A 12,446-nucleotide genomic window follows, 5' to 3' on the forward strand; every position below is an offset into this window, starting at 1 on the left:
CAAAAAGCCAAGGGACAGTGGCTAGGCCTAGAGTTCATGCCCTAGTATTGGCACCAAAAAAAAAAAAAAGGGCCAGATACAGATCTTTGGGGTTCTGGTTTAGGTCAGTGTTCAACACATGCAAATCATATGAAAGGCCCTAAATATAATCCAATAAAATTAAGACAAAAAAAATTAAGACAGGTTTTATAAAAATGAAATCAAAATGACTATAAATGTATAACACAAAACTATAACTCACCTAGAAGATACTAAAGGAAAACATATAGATAACTTTGGAGATAGCTTTTGAGATACAACAACAAAGGCACAATCCACAAGAGTTAGCAAAGCTGGACTTGATTAAAATTTTAAATTTCTGCTTTACTGAAGATATTGTCAAGGGACTGAAAAAAAAAAGTGGAGTAGTGCAAGCCTATAATGTAGTTCTCATAGGAAAAAGCAGGATTATGCATTCAAGACTAGTCTGGGGGGGCAGGAAGGGGGTCTGAGAATGTGGCTTAGTGGTAGAGTGCTTGCCTAGCATGCATGAAGCCCTGGGTTCGATTCCTTCATGCCACATAAACAGAAAAAGCCAAGTAGTGCTATGGCTGAAGTGGTAGAGTGTTAGCCTTGAGAAAAAAAAAAACTCAGGGACAGTGTTCAGGCCCTGAGTTCAAGCCCCAGGACTGGCAAAATAATAATAATATATTTTTTTAAACCCACAAACAAAAAGGGGCTAGGAAAGGTGGCTCAGTGGTAGAGTGCTTGCCTAGCATGCATGAAGCACTGGGTTCAATTCCTCCATACCACATAAACAGAAAAAGCTGGAAGTAGCACTGTGACTCAAGTGGTAAGAGGGCTAGCTTTGAGCAAAAAGCTCAGGGACAGTGACTAGGCCCTGAGTTCAAGCCCCAGAACTAGCACACACACACACACACAAACCCCACAAAAACATGGGTACCTGGTGGCTCAGGCTTGTGAGACTGAAATACACTGTAAATGTATGTGGAAATGTAACAATGAAAATCTCCGTGTATAATTAATATAAGTTAATTTTAAAAAGAAAATCCACACTAAATTATTTTTTAAGTGAAGAATGAATGACTTATACGATCTAAATTCAATCAAGTATTCTGTATGCAAATCTAGGCAACTTGTTCCCACACTGAATTAAAATTTGAATTGCATTAATTTTGTTTTGTGTAACTTAAAGCAAATATGCACAATTGGTTTCCTGCCCTAGAATGATATCAACTCCCAATGATTTGAAAGCAACAGAGACTGTGACTAGGAGTACTTGCCAATCATACTTGAAGCCCTGAGTTTGATCCCAAACAATTTTTTTAAAAAGCAGCAAAGGGCTGGGAATATGGCTTAGTGGTAGAGTGCTTGCCTAGCATGCACGAAGCCCTGGGTTTGATTCCTCAGTACCACATAAACAGAAAAAGACAGAAGTAGTGCTGTGGCTCAAGTGGTAGAGCGCTAGCCTTGAGCACAGAAAGGCTCAAGGACAGTGCCCAGGCCAAGTTCAAGCTCCAGGACTAGCAAAAAAAAAAAAAAAAAAGCAGCAAAGTCCGGCACTGGTGGCTCATGCCTGTAATCCTAGTTACTCAGGAGGCTGATATCTGAGGATTGGTACAAAGCCAGCCCAGACAGGCAAGTCCATGAGACTCTTATCTCCAATAAACCAAGTGGCTCAAGTGGTACAGTACTAGCCCTTGAGCAGTCATAGCACCCAGGTCCAGAGTTCAAGCCCCACGACCCACTCCCACACCGCCAAAAAAGCAGCAAAATTTTTAAAAACATTCTATTATTGGCAAAGCCTGTAAAAATCTCCTGATTTACTTATGTTTGTGTGTGTGTACCTGTCCTGGAACTTAAAATTCAGGGCCTGACTACTGTCTCTAAGTGCCCACAGCAAAGTCTCAGAGACTTTCCTGCCTGGGCTGGCTCTTGAGTAGCCTCTTGAGTAACCTTTTTTTTGGGGGGGGGTGGGGGGGTCCAGTCGTGAGCCTGAACTCTGGGCCTGGGCGCTGTCCCTCAGCTCTTCAGCTCAAGGCTAGTGCTCTACCACTTGAGCCACAGCGCCACTTCTGGCTTTTTTCTTTTTGCTTATGTGGTACTGAGGAATCGAACCCAGGGCCTCATGCATTCAAGGCAAGCACTCTACCACTGAGCCACCTTCCCAGCCCTTGAGTAACCTCTTGAGTAGCTAGGATTAGAGGTGTGAGTCACCAATGCCCAGCTTTGAATTTTTGTTAGTGTTGTTTGTTTTAGTGTCTTGAACTCTGAGCCTGGGCACTGTCCCTGAGATTGTTTTGCTCAAGCTAGCACTCTACCACTCGAGCCACAGCTCTTCTTCCAGCTTTATGGTGGTTAATTGGAGGTAAGAGGCTCTCAGACTTTCCTACCCCAGCTGACTTTGAACCGTGATCCTCAGATACTGGCCTAGGATTATGGGCATGAACACTGGTGCCTAGCTTGAGACAAGGTTTTAACATCTATCCAAGGCTAGCTTCAAACTTGAAATCTCCTGCCTCAGGTCTGAAGGAGTAGAGGTATGTACCACTACACCTGACTTAGATCATTTTTTACATTTTTATTTACCATTCATCTGTCTGAAGGAAACTGTCTGGGTTATGCCCATTATTAAGTCAGGGTTTTTTTTGTTGTTGTTTATTCTTGGAGATGCTGAGGGTTGAACTCTGGATTTTGTATATGCTAGGCAAATGCTCCACCACTTGAGCCACACTACCAGCACAAGTTAACTTTTATACTTTTGAGTTTTAAGACGTACGTACGTGTGTGTGTGTGTGTGTGTGTGTGTGTGTGTGTGTGTGTGTGTGTGTGTGTGTGTGTGTGTGTGTGTGTGTGTGTGTGTGTGTGTGTGTGTGTGTGTGTGTGTGTGTGTGTGTGTGTGTATGCTAGGCAAATGCTCCACCACTTGAGCCACACTACCAGCACAAGTTAACTTTTATACTTTTGAGTTTTAAGACGTGTGTGTGTGTGTGTGTGTGTGTGTGTGTGTGTATTAGAATGTGATGTGCCTAAAGTGTTTTAGGGACAGAAAGGTCTATTAGTGGATTGCAGTAAGTAAAGAGAAAGAATGTGGGGCTGGGAAGGTGGCTCAGTGGTAGAGCACTTGCCTTGCATGCATGAGGCCCTGAATTTGATTCCTCAGCACCACATAAGAAAAAAGCCGGAAGCAGCGCTGTGGCTCAAGTGGTAGAGCGCTAGCCTTGAGCTGAAGAGCTGAGGGACAGCGCCCAGGCCCAGAGTTCAGGCCCCACGACTGGACCCAAAAAAAAAAAAAAAGACAAAATATGATTTACAATTTTTTTGGTTGGTTGTGGGACTTGAACTCTGGGTCTGGGCGCTGTCCCTGAGCTCTTCAGCTCAAGGCTAACACTCTACTACTTGAGCCACAGCGCCACTTCTGGTTTTTGAGTGGTTAATTAATGATGAGTCTCACAGGGACTTTCCTGCCCAGGCTGGCTTTGAACTTCGATCCTCAGATTTCAATCTGAGTAGCTAGTATTACACACGTGAGCCACGGGCACCTGGCTTGATATACAATTTTTCTTTTTTTGTCAGTAGGGAGGCTTGAATTGTGGGACTGGGCGCTGTGCCTGAGATCTTCGGCTCAAGTCAAGCACTCTGCCACTTGAGGCACAGCACCACTTCTGTTTTTCTGGTGGTTAACTAGAGTTAAGAGTCTTACAGACTTTCCTGCCTGGGCTGGCTCTGAACCTCAATTCTCAGATCTCAGGCTCCTGAGTAGCTTACAATTTTTAAAAGATCAGTGTGTATACCACAGAGAAACATCAAATGGATATTTGAAGGTCAATCAGTAAAACATGGCACAAGGAATGCTTTAGAGTGGCAGCAGTGCAAATGACATTAGTAGAAGGACTTGGGATTGGTACTAGAAGATGAGATTTTCTAATGGTAGTCATAAGGAATTCAGTTTTAAAAAAGCTGAAGATCACTCTGAAGTTTTCAGTTTAAAGAAATAAGTAGAAAGTGGGTACCATTTCTGATACAGGGAAAAATACAGGTAGAACAGGTTGAAAAATTTCTATTTATCATTTGACAAGTCACTTCTCCCCGCTCCAGCCAAATTTGTGAACACTTCCAAAAAATTTTTAAAAAATTGTCCATATAACATTCAAATTGAAGGCATTTTTCTCTCTACCAAATGATCCTCCTATTTCACAGTAAAATTTCTTTTGCTAAAAATATATATTGGGAAGGGTTGCTTCATATATATATATATATATATATATATATATATATATGTACATATATATAATTTTCTAAGACTGTAAAATATAATGAAAGTTTTTTTAATTGAAAAAAAGGACAGGTGCAAAGAAAAGAAAACATGGAAGCATGAGATACAAAAAGTTTGGTAATCTTTATTGAAAGATTAAGCCCAATTTCAGATTCCTTTCCCATTCCTAAGATGTTAAAATCTCTACTTCTACTCTACTATTCACTTCTCTTTTCCCTAACATCTTGCCACTTTTTCCTAATCATTTTCAAAAGGAATGAACACAAAGTATACTGATATAAATTCATAGTCACATTTTAAGTAAATGAAATTTAAGAGTAACTGGACCATGCCTTCCATAAATTAAGTCATATATAATTGTAACTCTCAGTAGCAGCACTGTCCAAGAGAACTCCTGTGATGAGACAGGCATTTTATGTCTACACTGTCAAATACAGTATGCCCTCCTAATGTGCAGCTATTGAGGACTGGAAAGAGAGATTTAGGAACAGTATTTCTAATTTCACTTGGCTTAGTGCCTACCACAGTGCATAAGATAGTTCCATAATTAGGGCTGGGAAGGTGGCTCAGTGGTAGAGTGCTTGCCTCCATGCATGAGGCCCTGGCTTCAATTCCTTAGCACCACATAAACAGAAAAAGCCAGAAATGATGCTGTGGCTCAAGTGGTAGAGCACTAGCCTTGAGCTGAAGAGCTGAGGGACAGCACCCAGCCCAGAGTTGGCCTCATGACTGACAAAAAAAAAAAGATAATTCCATAATCAATCAGATATATAACAAATCTTTCTTCAAAATTTTTCATGTGGTCCATTTTCTCCTCCACATGACCAATGCCAAAATAATTATCCGTATGACATGCACTTTACCCATGTAATATAAATTAATAAAATGTGTAGGGACATGCGTATAAATGTAGGAAGAGACATATTTCTCTCCCTACGTGTTGCCCAAGTATTTCAATGGTATTTAAATTTATAACTCAATGCTCAAAACTCAACACCCACAAAAACAGAAAAAATAAAGTCTTCCTCAACATTCAAAATCAAAATATTACAATCTGAAGGTATTCTTACTCCCCACAAAAATGATCAATTTCAGTTGAAAAGATCTACTCATTACTTTCCACAAAGATGGTAGGTTTTCTCATGTTTTAGTTATAGTATGTTATCAACCAGATGACCTATGTTCATTTTTAAGAATTCTTGTCCACTAAGGAGAACAAATCCCTCTTCTGCTTTGATAAGTGCTCTTCTGGTCACTTCCAAACTGCAGTGAAAGTTTCTAATTTGAAAAAACATTTAATGTTTATTCAATGCCTTAATAGTTATTTTACCTTTTATGACAACTGTTCATTTCTGTATGAATTTGTTCTTAAGATTGAAAGTAAGGTTTTATCAAACAGTCCTGAGATAATTTCTCTGCAATAATACAGCTCTAGTTTCTAATCATTCCTGATAGTTCCTTACCTAAAGACAAGAAAGAACTCTTCCTACTTGTCACAAATTTAACAACCTGCACTTGGTTCACATAGGAAAGCAGTTGTTCTGTCTAAACCAGTCTAGGCTTCCCCTCTGCCACTAAGAGACTTCTTTCTACTCGGTTTGTAGTAAGTCAGATAAAATTCATTCTCCAACTGGTATTAATAAGGCAAATGGGGTAAAACAAAGGAACAGAAAAGTTATCTACCTACTCTCCCTACCCAAGACAAACAAAGATGTAAGGGACTACTTCAATCAACCAAAAATAGGTTCTATGAGCATCAATTTCTACAGTGATTATATAATATCAATACTAAACTTTGAAAATAGGACATTAGCATTTCTATTGTCCTTGATCTAGAGAAACTTTTTACCCAAGGTACCTAAGGAAACAATACTTACTTTTTAAAGAATGTTTTATTTAGGTATGGGAATGTGGCTTAGTGGTACAGTGCTTGCCTCGAATGCATGAAGCCTTGGGTTTGATTCCTCAGTATCACATAAACAGAAAAAGAAAAAAAAAAGTGGCACTGTGGCTCAAATGGTAGAGTGTTAGCCTTGAGCAAAAAGAAGCTCAGGAACAGTGCTCAAGCCTTGAGTTCAAGCCCCAAGACTTGGGGGTGGGGGGGAAAGAATGTTTTATTTTTATTTTGTGCCAGTACTAGGGCTTGAACTCAGGGCATGAACTAGGGACCCTTAGTTTTCCCACTCAAGGCTAGTGCTCTACCACTTGAGTCATAGTTCCACTTCTGGATTTTTGGTGGTTAATTGGAGACAAGAATTTCATAGACTTTCCTGATCTGGCTGGCTTCAAACTGTGATCCTTTGATCTCAGCTTCCCTAAGTAACTAGGAATACAGGCATGAGTCACTGGCACCAGGCAATTTGTTGTTATTTTTTGTTTTGTTTTGTTTTGTTTGTTTTTTGGGGGGGGTCCGGTTGTGGGGCCTGAACTCTGGGCCTGGGCGCTGTCCCTCAGCTCTTCAGCTCAAGGCTAGCACTCTACCACTTGAGCCACAGCACCACTTCCGGCTTTTTTTCTTTTTGCTTATGTGGTGCTGAGGAATCGAACCCAGGGCCTCAGGCATGCAAGGCAAGCGCTCTACCGCTGAGCCACCTTCCCAGCCCCATTTGTTGTTATTTTTAAGTAGCTCTAAATAGAGTAAAATTTTATCACCCATTTCTGAGTGATTAAACTATAACATCAAGTGTCTTCTTTTTGTGTACTTTTCACCAAGAATTAAACACAACAGATAGAATTGGCACTAAATGTTAGATGTTCCGTCAAGCACAAGTGCTTAATGTCTACTTGAGGTTCACTATAATCTATCTAACTAATTATTTAAATGTCACAGTTCAAAATCTGGAGCCACAATCACAACAGACCATCAAGTCAGTTACACTTTTTTTTTTGGGGGGGGTCTGGTCGTGGGGCCTGAACTCTGGGCCTGGGCGCTGTCCCTCAGCTCTTCAGCTCAAGGCTAGCGCTCTACCACTTGAGCCACAGCGCCACTTCCAGCTTTTTTCTTTTTGCTTATGTGGTGCTGAGGAATCGAACCCAGGGCCTTGAGCATGCAAGGCAAGCGCTCTACCACTGAGCCACCTTCCCAGCCCGTCAGTTACACTTTTATCCACTCTGCACTATAAAAGAATGCACTTACATGATTTTGGAGTAGGCTTAGCTCAGACTACATATACCCACAGTTGAAAATGCAAAAGATAACTAACTCCTAAACTCACTTCCTTCTCACAAGCTTATTTCAAAATAAATAAAATAACCTAGGCTCTGTCCCACCTACAGCATGTGAGGATAGTTGCCTGGAACAAGAGGCAATCTTTCCTAGATTACTAAAGTGCTTTTAGCATTTTAAGAGATTCAGAATTTGTTTAGAGGTGGTGGTAACTATTCCTTGCTACATAAATCAACTTTTGATTTTAAAAAATCAAAATAAGTTATTTTCTAACTGATTTCTTTACAGTTCCCCTTCAGAAATTAAGAATTTTTCTGTCTTTTAAACATGTTTAATTTTAGGAAACTAAATCACCATATGTAAATTATGTAAATTGGACAGAAAGGACTTCTGCCAGTTCACATATAAAAGTATAAGTCTTCTATAATTTAACTACCTGATAAGATCATTTTTCTCCTCCAGATGTAAAGATCCTAACATAGCCAAACTGAAAGAGTAAAATTTCCAATGATAAATCATTATCTACCTATAAATGGTCTACATCACATACATTGTATTTCATTTAGTGAAGCAGTAACAGAGACAGTGTGTGGAAAGGTAAAAAAAGGAATACAAAAATGACCAGGGAAACCAAACCAAAAAAGAAAAAAACAAAATAACAAACCTCACCTACTCTAGGTAGGAGTAATTAGGTGAATGAATGCATACATCATCAGTCAGCCAAAGCTAAGAATATGAATTTAACTGAGGGCAATGAAGACTTTAAAATAATGCAATAAATCTGGTGCCTACATACAAGCCTATATGAAATGAATTGGTGATCTCAGTTCAGATATCCTGGAGGTCTTATTATTTGAGTGTAGAGTACTGAAGGTAACATGTATAGAATAAAAACAGGTTCCATTTCAGATATGGGTAAACAGCAATTATACTAAATTACTATTTTCACAAGATATCTGAAATGGTTCAAAACTGCTGAAAATAATTTTGCTATTTCCAGAAATGAGTATTAATTATACTCATATGCCTCAAATGAATTTACATTAAAATACATTTCATGCTAAAATATATTAAATAAAACCCATATTAACTTTGTGGGATTCCTTTTAGATACTCCAGTTTTTTTCTTTTAATATTACAAAGACAAATTCTTGTGAGTTCAAAGAAGATTAAAAAAAAAAAAACTCCAAGCCCCAATACCAAGTTGCACAAGGTTACACAAATTAAATATTCATCAATTATTTTATTAAAATCTAAAAAAATTGTAGGAAATTATTCAAGCTGAATATAATTACAAAGAAACAGTATAATAACTATTTTAGGAGAATATAATTTAAATTAAAAATCCCACCATATCAACTAGTAAGAATATATTAGCTGTTTTCAACATTTGGCTTTTCAAAAAAAGTAAGCCAGTACTACATATGTTTTGTATCTATTACTGTTCCATAAAAATAAAAAAAATTTGGCAATTCATCTCATTAAGATTCTGACCTAATCATCTGAACTTTACACTTATAATTCAAGAATTCCACTTACCACATATTTTACAGCACTTATAAACTGGTTGTGGAAAAGCAGATGTTGAGTTTCATCTTCAGGATTTGAAGCTGTGTAAAGCATTCCACAAACATTACAGGAAACTGCTCCAAATCTTTTTTGTCCTGCATCCTATTTATAAAAACAAGTAAGTTTTTAATCTTTGCCCGTTACTCCTGAACATAAGATTCCCAGCTACAAAATGAACATTGCATGAGAACTGCTAAATCTATAATGAGTGATTTAATATTGACTAGAAACATCAAGATGTTGTCTGAAATGTACGATTCTAGTAAATGTTTCCATTTTAGTAACCTAATCACTCCTATCACAGCATCCAACTTAAAAACTGAGAAATTATCTTTAACATTACACACTTAGTCCAAAAGCTCCAAACAGCAAATAATCTAAAAAGAATACTATTATTTTTCATCCTTTCAATAATTATACCAGAACCTAGAGGAAATAGTGGCTTGTAGACTCTTTTTGAAAATTTAAGCCTCTTTGCTGGGTGTGGTTACATACCCCTGTATCTCAGCATTCAGGAAATAGTACAAGATTGTAAGTTGAGGCCAACCTAGGCTACACAGTGAGATCCTGCCTCAAAATAAGTAAACAGCCAGTAATAGTGGCTCCAGCTTATAATCCTAGCTACTTGGAAGGGGTTAAACAGAGGTTTGAGGCCAGCTTCAGGGGGAGGGGGTATTAATGAAACTCCATCTGGATCAATGTGAGTATGAAATGGTACATACCTGTCATTCCCAGATACAGGAGTAGGGATAAGACAACTATGAAGATCACAGTCCAAGTCAGCCTAGGAATAATGTGAGGCCCTATATCAAAAATAACCAATACATATAGGGCTGAAGAAGTGGCTCAAGTGATAAAGTAACTGCCTGGTAAGCAACAGACCCTGAGATAAAACCCTTAGAAAGAGACAGACGGGCAGATAAATACACAGGGGGAGGGGGGGGAGTAAAAATTACTTCTCTTTATCACAATGTAATTATTTTATTTTGTATGCCTTTGTGCTAGTGCTAGGGGTTGAACTTAAGGCCTTGGCACTATCCCTTAGCTTTTTCACTCAAGGCTAAGCCAAAGCTCTACTTCTGGCTTTTTGGTTGTTAGTAACTAGAGGTATAAAGTCTCATGAAATTTACTACTCTGGCTTGTTTCAAATTGTGATCTTCAGATCTCAACCTCCTGAGTAGCTGAGATTAAAGGCATGAGCCACTGGCACCTGGCACAAATGTTAATTTAAAAATTCTAAATTTTAGCTATGCTAATTAAATGTAAAATTTTGACATTTTATTTAATAAAAACATCCCAATTGTGTTCAAAATTTTTTGAAAACTCAGTGAGATAGTTTACATTTTATACTATTCCTTGAAATGCACTATTTTATTTATTTTAGTTACAATATCTCACTGTGACAAACCATATTTCAAGTGTTCAGTAGCTATGTGACTACCATATTAGACTGCCTACCACACTGATTTGACAACAAAAACATTACTAAAACAAATTTTATTTTCATTATACTTTTCTAAACAATCATTGAAAAGTTATCCCCTGATATTAAAGCATAATCCAGGATCCAATCTCAAAAAAATCCTTTATGTTTGACTGGAACTACACTAAATGACCTTATTACTTTGGATCTCTTCATATTTTATTGACTTGTTATTTGTTCCTGTTTTTGTTTGTTAGTTCTGGGATTTGTAAACCATAGGCAAGCCCTTTAATGCCTTATTTTTCAGATAAGATTTCACTTTTTTTTTCTTGCCTGAACTAGCCTGGATCAAGATTCTCCTATATGCACCTCCTAAGATTCAGGTTTATACATCATGATGACAGCCATACACCACAATATTCAGCTTTTTTGCTAGATCTCACTAACTTTTTACCCAGGTTGGCCTCAACTCTAAGGCTTTCTTATGTCTACCTCTTGAGTAGCTGGCATTACAGGCATGAGCCATCATATCATGTCCAATATTTAAATTAGTCTTTAAGTATAACAGGTTAAATAGGGGAAAAAAAGAAACACTTCCAGCTTCCCATTCAGTAAATAAGAGTTAAAAGAACTCAAGTTTAAGTTTTTTGATTTTTGTTTTTTGGCAGTACTGGGATTTGAACTAGGGATCTTGCACTTGGGAGGCTAGTCCTTCAAAGTATGGTGTTTTGGGGGTTGTTTTGGTGCTAGTACTGTAGTTTGAACTAAGGGCCTCACAATCCTTTCTTGCTTCCTTGCTTACTATCTCACAACTGATACTCTACCACCTGAACCAAACCTCCAGACCAGCCTTTTCGCTAGTTAATGGAAAATTAAGTCTCACCATTTCTGGCAGTGTGGCTTTAAACTGTGATCCTCTGATCTCAGCCTTCTGAGTAGCTAGCATTAAAGGTGTAAGCCATGAATGCCCAACGTTTTTAATCAAATATTTCCCTTTTTAACATCCTGCCACCAAAATATCTCTATTTCAAATTGCTAACCTATTATCCTTATACAATTAAAAAACTACAGTAGATTTAAAATCAATTCATGTGGGGCTGGGAAGGTGGCTCAGTGGTAGAGCGCTTGCCTTGTGGGTTCGATTCCTCAGCACCACATAAGCAAAAAGAAAAAAAAGCCAGAAGTGGCGCTGTGGCTCAAGTGGTAGAGCACTAGCCTTGAGCTGAAGAGCTGAGGGACAATGCCCAGGCCCAGAGTTCAGGCCCCACGACTGGACCCAAAAAAAATAAAAATAAAAAATAAATAAATAAATTCATGTATTGAAGTTCCATGTTATTTCAATATTTAAAACAACTATGGGACTACGAAGGTGGCTCAGTGGTAGAGCGCTTGCCCTGCATGCATGAGGCCCTGGGTTTGATTCCTCAGCACCACATAAATAAAAAGAAAGAAGCTGGAAGTAGCACTGTGGCTCAAGTGGTAGAGCACTAGCCTTGAGCTGAAGAGCTGAGGGACAGCGCCCAGGCCCAGAGTTCATGCCCACAACTAGACCCAAAAAAAAACCAAAAAAAACCAAAAACAAAAACAGCAACAACTATGAAAGTAATGATCAAATGACCTAAGACATTATCAGATGTAAAATATCAGTATTATAAATAAAACTAGGAGGAACCTGACTTATTTTACAAGATGATCTATTTATTTAGAGGAGAAGAAATTGTAACAATACCAGGAATATTTTCTATATTGTAAACCTGTGGAAAAAAAAGGACTTTTGCATAAAAAGAATATATTTACTAGTACCATGAATAAGTAAGATACATTAACATTTTACCACAAGGTCAAATTGCATACTTACTATGATCAACTGTTTTTCATCAGCTTTCTCTGCTTCCTTTAGTTTCAAGTCCTTTGGAATTGTTATCTCCAAATGGGAATTACATTTAGACCAAGAATGATTTGGTGGTATCTCTCTTGAAAAATAGAACAAAATGCTTATAGAAAATTATAAA

At 38.1% G+C, this 12,446-nt stretch overlaps 1 protein-coding gene across 5 annotated transcripts in view; it reads right to left on the minus strand.

Annotated features, from left to right (window-relative positions):
• The window catches only part of Esco1 (establishment of sister chromatid cohesion N-acetyltransferase 1), a 74,923-nt gene that overhangs the window by 24,708 nt on the left and 37,769 nt on the right, over positions 1–12,446 (minus strand). For all 5 annotated transcript variants that reach the window (XR_006146906.1, XM_042675096.1, XM_042675097.1 and 2 more), the window contains exons 7-8: positions 12,293–12,407; positions 8,982–9,113 (exon numbers count right to left, since the gene is read on the minus strand). Coding sequence is in view for 4 of the 5 variants with exons in the window: in XM_042675096.1 (XP_042531030.1) it covers positions 8,982–9,113; positions 12,293–12,407 (247 nt within the window). In the remaining variant the exon portion in view is untranslated. The remainder of the gene's footprint in view (positions 1–8,981; positions 9,114–12,292; positions 12,408–12,446) is intronic.

This window comes from Dipodomys spectabilis, unplaced genomic scaffold, assembly GCF_019054845.1.
Source record: "Dipodomys spectabilis isolate Male_0828 unplaced genomic scaffold, ASM1905484v1 ptg000024l, whole genome shotgun sequence".
NCBI classification, from domain to species: domain Eukaryota; kingdom Metazoa; phylum Chordata; class Mammalia; order Rodentia; family Heteromyidae; genus Dipodomys; species Dipodomys spectabilis.